Source organism: Puntigrus tetrazona, chromosome 5 (assembly GCF_018831695.1).
Source record: "Puntigrus tetrazona isolate hp1 chromosome 5, ASM1883169v1, whole genome shotgun sequence".
NCBI lineage: Eukaryota > Metazoa > Chordata > Actinopteri > Cypriniformes > Cyprinidae > Puntigrus > Puntigrus tetrazona.
Window position 1 is genome coordinate 21469997 of NC_056703.1, and position 7227 is coordinate 21477223.

General features: G+C 36.5%; 1 protein-coding gene across 4 annotated transcripts in view; it reads right to left on the bottom strand.

The window, feature by feature from the left end:
- Positions 1 to 7227, bottom strand: part of LOC122345940 (active breakpoint cluster region-related protein-like) — a 248527-nt gene that overhangs the window by 45627 nt on the left and 195673 nt on the right. For 2 of the 4 annotated variants that reach the window (XM_043240482.1, XM_043240483.1), the window contains exon 2: positions 1253 to 1431. The exons of 1 other annotated variant lie outside the window; for it this stretch is intronic. In XM_043240482.1, the coding sequence (XP_043096417.1) occupies positions 1253 to 1431 (179 nt within the window). Of the gene's footprint in view, positions 1 to 1252; positions 1432 to 4013; positions 4084 to 7227 lie in introns of those variants that run through there. One more of the 4 variants, XM_043240484.1, reaches the window with a different exon arrangement.

The following is a 7227-nucleotide window of genomic DNA, read 5'->3' on the forward strand; positions in this document are numbered from 1 at the left end:
TAACTATAATATGATAATTTATTACTAGAAATTACTATATTATGATAGAATTTTTATCAACTCACCAAAAAGTTCCCTCGTGATCTAACGCAGTGACATACAAACTTATAAACCAAATAATTTAATCGGTAATTGAATTTTTTTTCTATGCAGGTTGCTTTGACAAAGGAAAGCTCCATGATTTCTTATTGTTTTGGCACTGGGGTCACCACATTATTCTTGGTATGTTAAGACACACCAGGTGAGAAAAGCATTTATTTTATTGCCTGAAGCTATGAAAACGATACGGCGAAACAACCACACCATTTGTCATGTCATATAGCACGCCCATGTGAAAGTGAAAGCGGTGCTGACATTTATAACAAAGCCTGGTGGAAAGAAGAGTGCAGCTCCTCACACCCACCGCAATCTATTGGCTTGTTCAGAATCAGTGCTTTAAGATTAAAGGTGAAGTGTGTCGCTTTTCCTCTGCCCGTCAAATCTTGACAGAATATATTGCAGTCACAACAACAGATTCCAAACATTTACACCAAAATGTCTGTGACATACTGTAAAGCTACTCCTAAAAACAGTAGCCATTTCCTATCTTTGTATATGATTATCATTATAACATCATAACACTACATACACTTCAACACTCTTTGTGTGTTAATTTATCCAAAATGAACATACGGTCATCATTTACTCATTTACTAGTGATTTCTTTCTTCTATAAAACACAGAAAATATTCTGAAGAAAGACCACTCTATAAAATCATTCTGAATGCATGATTCATAATTTACCCTACCTTTCAAAAGGTTAGTTTTATTTTGAAAAGAAAGTTCTCGATTTATTCAGCACGCAATGCATGTCAAAACTACCATAAAGCTACTCTTTGGAACTTTCTATTAATCACGGTTTCCAGAAAAAAAAATATTAAGCAGCACAAATGATTTCAGCATTAAATAATAAGAATAGTATATTCATTGAGCTGGGTCATGTGACACTAACGCCTGGAGTAATATTCAGCTTTGCTAATCACAGAAAAGCTGCAATATTACCATTTTACTGTATTTTTGTGACTGCATGAATGTGAAAACATGCTTACAGATCCCAACGCTTTCCGAAAAATCCCCTCTGCTATGGACAGAGATTAACAAATAATATACAAAAAAAATAAAGGAATAACCTCCTTAGGACAACAGAGAGCTGTTTACCAGCAGCACGTAAACGGTTCTAATTCACACACACGAACTTAACATGCAGTCATACCCCAGAGAGCAGTCCTTCTGGTGGTGTGGGTGAGACGGCCTCTCCATCCTGTCCCCGTGCGCAGAGGTGAGGGGACATGGTGGGCGACTCGTCAATGAATGGCATGGTCTCGGAGCCATCCTGAGACTTCCTGTCCTCTGTGGTATCTCCCTCATAGCCATCGGTGTTGTAGTTAAAGTCTAAAAAGAAGAAAACAGAGGAGTTAGGAGAACCACTGTATGCGAGGTTATGGCTGATTAATCCCACTCAAACATTAGCGATGTCGAAAGCACTAAAGTGTTCACGAGAAAATCAATACACAAATGGTGCAATTAGTTGTCTGTGCAGGACATAGGGTATGTTTTAAACTGATCTGCATTTAGAGAAGTGGGCGGAGACTCTGGGTATGACCGACAAGATCTGTAGGACAAGGTAGGAAGGGTAGTGGGAAACGCGTAGGCATTTTAAGCCGCTATTATCATACTTAGCCATTTACAATGGTGCATTTAAATGCTGCTAGCTGCTAGTTAGTGAGCATTCAAGCTAACGTGTTTTGAAGCAGCAAAACAACTGAAAAATATTCGTCTCTAGGTAAGCCCACAAACTATCTGACATGCTACCAATATGTTAACTACAATAGAAAGCGTGCCAACACTGCCTGTTTAATAATGTACCCAATACCCAAATACACTAAACATAAAATATTATAGGTCCATTCTAAAAGTTTAAGCAACGCCTCTAACACAATGCTAAAATAATCTAGAATCACATTAGCAACACAAGCATATTATTTAAACAAAAACTTCTATTTTGGACGCGATTAATTGTTGGCCAGCACTAATTAAAGTAATTAAAATATGGCAGATCCATTCTAATAATGCTAACAACACCTAAAAAAGGCGAAAATATTCTAGAAGGATGATAAAACATGCTAGAAACCTGCTAAAAGATCTTTCTGTTAATCCCTGATCTATTCACCTATCTACTGTATATGTCTAGACTGCAAATCTTCCAGCTTTTTAAAACCATTTCAAACTTTCTGACCAGGTTTTTAAAGTGTGTTCAACTTTTTAATGTCTTTTTTTTTAACACGAGCATTTCACAGAAATATAATTGAAAAGAAGCCCCAATATTCCCATTAAATGAAATTTTAAGAGCACGAAGAGGAGCAAAAACCTCCTGTTAAAGTGTTTATGAGTTCAGCAGCATTCACAGGAGACGCGTCTTCATTAAAACAGAAAATGCAGTGTGTTTGTGTCAAGACACACACTCCCACATGGCCAGAGACTGGCACATAAACAAAAGATCTGCTTGACAACCCAACCCCGAGGGGCGGGATCAGCCCGTCTGTCACCATGGTTGTTACCGTGGCGACCATTGATAACCAGCACAAGAACAGACCAATTGTAACTCAACTTGGTTACAATGTCTTGTTCATTTCCCCTCGAAAACACACGTGTATCACATCAAAGTGACACGGTCGATACTCAATGAAGCATCAAAGCAAATACAATAAAGGCAATGTAAAATTAATATTTGATTTATTTCAACAAAAGTTTCATCTTTCTGCTACAAAACAAGCTTGATCATGAACAGTAACTTGTCCGTGTATGTTTACGTTAGGAGAGACCAACAGCATTTAACAAAAAGACTGTGCCATTAGACAAAACAGGAAATAACTGTGTCATTTAGCTACTGAACAGAAAAGTGGGTTGAATGTGGGTCAACAGGCTCACATATCCGTTTAGCCTGCAGCACATTCACACGGGTCAAGATGACCTGCGCTCACCAGAGCCAATCAATTCTGTGAATTCACAACACCAGTATTTCTCCCTTTCATATTTTGATACTCCCATATATACTTACTATTTAGAATTAAAAGACACTGGGAATTTAATCCACAGCCTTGCTTCTGCTAGAAAGAGGCTTTACCAGTTAAGCAATAGAACATAAGTCAATATTATTGAATTACTATTAAATCAAATAAAGAGACCACTAACACTGTAATTAAATGTACATTAAATTTACAAATTAAGCGGTTTGACATTTTTATTTATAATAAAACTAAAGTTTTTATTTTAACTAGCTTATAAGTCGATCTAAAATAGCAATCGTTAATTAATGCTTATTTAATAAAAATAGCTAACGTAAAAATAGGGCCAAAAATGCATTAAACTCAGCAGCAAACACACAACATGCTTCCCTGTTTGGCCTTTAATGTTTTTAAACAGCCAACATGGGAAGAAAAATTGATTGGTACACCAGCAAACCTGAAGTGAGAGACACTGTAGTCGCATGTGGCTCCACTTACATGTGCTGAACGCATTATGGGATTTTAACTTGTTTCGTCAGCTACAGAGCCACAGAGAGCAAAAATCCAATACGAATCTGATGATATAAGAGATGTTTTAAAGAGATTAACAAAGATCCTTCGTAGTGTGGAAGCAAACAGTTTAAGTGTTAAAGTCAAACAACGCGAGATACTTAGTGTTTTAAAGTCAATACTCTGATTAGATAAAGTCAAATAGATGCAACTGCCAAAAACAAAAGCATAGTACTGTGTAAACACACACACACACACACACACACACACACACACACACTTTTTCCGTCTTACTGTGAGGTGAANTAAGTCAAACAACGCGAGATACTTAGTGTTTTAAAGTCAATACTCTGATTAGATGAAGTCAAATAGATGCAACTGCCAAAAACAAAAGCATAGTACTGTGTACACACACACACACACACACACACACACACACACACACTTTTTCCGTCTTACTGTGAGGTGAAATGATGGATCGCAGGACGCATGCAGCCTCGAAGAAGAAAGCCATGTGAATTCTATCCTAAACTTTAACAAGGTTCACAGCATACAGCACCAAACAGACCTCATGTTATCGGAATAACACACGCACGCACGCATGGGGGGATGTAACAAATAGGAACCTTTGAAAAGGTTTTATTCAAATATATGGAAATGCAATTCAAGGTAAACAAGAGGCTGAGCTGTATATGAAAAATGCTGCATGGTTTAACAGGCAGGATAGACAGGAACACATTTGTTTGAGTCAGTTATTATTATTTGCCACAAAGACTTTTTTACCCATGCATTTTAATACAGCCAACATTTTAGAAACTAGAAAAAATGTACGATTCTCTATTCCAATCAATTTTGATAGCACAGCAAGAACTACTAGCCAACCAACATAATATTCAAGCATTAGTAAAAACAAGTAATGAAACAGGGAAAAAAATACAAATAATAAAAGCAACAGCAAAAATAAATGTAATAAATGTAATAAATGTAATAAAAAAAAAAAAATCGAATACTTTTCAAATGTAATTTCTAATTCGATTGTATAAAATGAAATAGAGTTTATAGAATAACAATATTGTTAGATATGCATGGAATAAGTCAAGTGTACCCAGAAAGCGCTAATAAAGTTCCAGCTCAAAACACACAGATCATTATACTATTTTGAAAATGTCTATTTTGAGGGAAAGTGGAAGCACGCTGTTGTCGTGCATGTCTCTTTAAATGAAAATGAGTTGCTGCTCCTTGCCCACTTTTATAGAACAGGGCTGGCTCTACAACTTGTATCTTAAGCACTTTTGATTATCATGTCTGTCAAGGTGAAATTGTTTTAAACCATATTAATCGTTTAAACTTCTTTTCTGAGTGTGCGCACCTAAAGCACATGCACAGAATGTGAGCACTAAGCTAAGGTCTCTCTCATGTCTTATTTAAAATCAACATTCACAATAGGCAATGGCGTTAGACCTGGAACACAGTTGTCACTTGCGAAAACAATGGTGGCACCGTGGGTGAAAACTGGCAGATTAAGGGGCAGTAATGTAATTTAGATTAAGAGGGGAGCAAAATCAGAGCGACTTTTTTCACAAGCTTAATGGGTTGTTCTTTTTTCCCCATTTGCTGGGTTGGTAGATGCATCCGGGGAGAGATTATAATAACACCGCTGTCACTTTAAGACTGAATGCACAGATCGAACATATATTATTATAAGATAATACATTAACTTAAGACATAGCTAACCGAGGATAAAGATGGGTTTTGTGTGTGTCTATTAAAGCACACTAGGACATGAAAAAGAACTGAATTTGAAAACCACACACTGTCTGAGAAACAGCTTCCTGTGTGTGTGCTTCGGCTATCTTTTCATCAAATCATGCTTGAATGGTTTTAAACTGGCAAGCCTGTGCTGGTAATCATGTGCTAGGCTAGAGTTATAGGCACATCACATTATTTAAAGTATACTATACTGTCATTAGTGACAAATGTGAATGTTTTAAGTTTTTTTTATTATTATTATTATTTTACTTGTGCACTAAATGTACATGAAGGGTGCTAGAAAAATGTACAGACTTCCCTTAGGCAACATCTGTAATGTCTTGGAAATGATGAGTGCACATCCTGTTTCTTGAGTGGCTGAAGCGAAACTGTAAAATTTGATTTCAAGCCATTTTCCTCCAGACAAGGAGAAGTGTTCAGGCGTAAACGTTAAAAGGCTTGTAATAGTTGTTTACTGTCCTGCTTTCCATAATAGCAGCCGGCTGGAAAGGTCAACAGTCCGGTCTTTGTGCTGTGCTGTATGAAAGAGCTGTCTTACCACCACACTGTTAAAACATGCCACATCAACACTGATTACTGCCAGAGCCTTTCATCATATGAATGAAAGGAAACACACGCATCTGCTTGCTGTCAAACCATGTTCCCTTTTAGAGACCTCACTAAATAATCGGCTAATATAAAGCAATGAACCCAAAAGGCCATGCGTTATACATCCAAGGTTACCATGATGAAGGAAAATCTGGAAAGATCAGGGTTTTTTATTTTTTATCTTCAGGAGAATGTGTAACTAAAATGTCTTTATACTAATTTTGCGTCGACTAAGATGTACTTGCAAGTAACTCATGAAGGTTTATAAGCTTGTTGGTCTATATAGAAATTATTTTTTAATCCATTTAAGTTTTTTTTTCCTATTCAAAACATGCATTTGTTTTTTTGTTAAGTTTAAATGGTTTTCAATACGAAATTTAATTGCAATCATCATATATGAAGTAATTAAATAGTTTAATCAATGTAAAGATAAAATATTAATGAAAAAAAGCATGTAAACTCGAGGGTAGATCACTGATAACACAAAGAGAGAGGTATGGTAAAAGATACCGCAAATATCCCCTAAAAAGTTCAGTATTTCGACTAAAGAGAGACGGAAAGATGGAAGAAAGCCGTCGTACTGACCCTGAGGACATTTAAATCTGTCACACTTATGATTTAACACCCGGCGCTCTGTGCTCACAAACTGCCAGAAAGTTTCTACTGTAAGTGAATGCGATCCATAACTCACACACTGTAATGAAACCGTTGTCATTAATCACATGACCCGCCCCAGCGCCACTGCGTCGACTGCATTTTGCATTCGAATGGATAAACAGTTTTGTGTAAACAGAAACGGGAACATAAGCTCTCCTAGTTACGCAAGAAATATTGTGTAAAAATGCATACAAAATCTTATTGCAAAATAAGAATATTCTATTTTAATCTATTTTAAAATGCAATTCATTGCTGTGATGACACACCTGAATTTTCAGCATCATTAATCTAGTCTTTAGCGTCACATGATCCTTCAGAAATCATTCCAAATATGCTCCTTTGCTCAAGAAAGAAGCGTGTTGAAAATAGTGCTGCATATTATTTGTGTAAACTGTCATCATTTTTCGTGATTCTTTAATGAATTCCTGTCACTTTTTGTTACAATAATAACACAGCAAGTAACATTTATTTAAGTGCCGTAATAGTTAGGTGTTAGCTAATGCTATTGAACTGAACTTCATTGTGAAGTATAAAGGACGAAGTTGGCACGACTTGGTAATGAGTCATGATGTTACATCAGTGCTGCGCGATGACACGGGTAGAAGTTCTGATGATGTCACAGTACTTGTATTACACACCGTGGTATTCCCACGTCAGC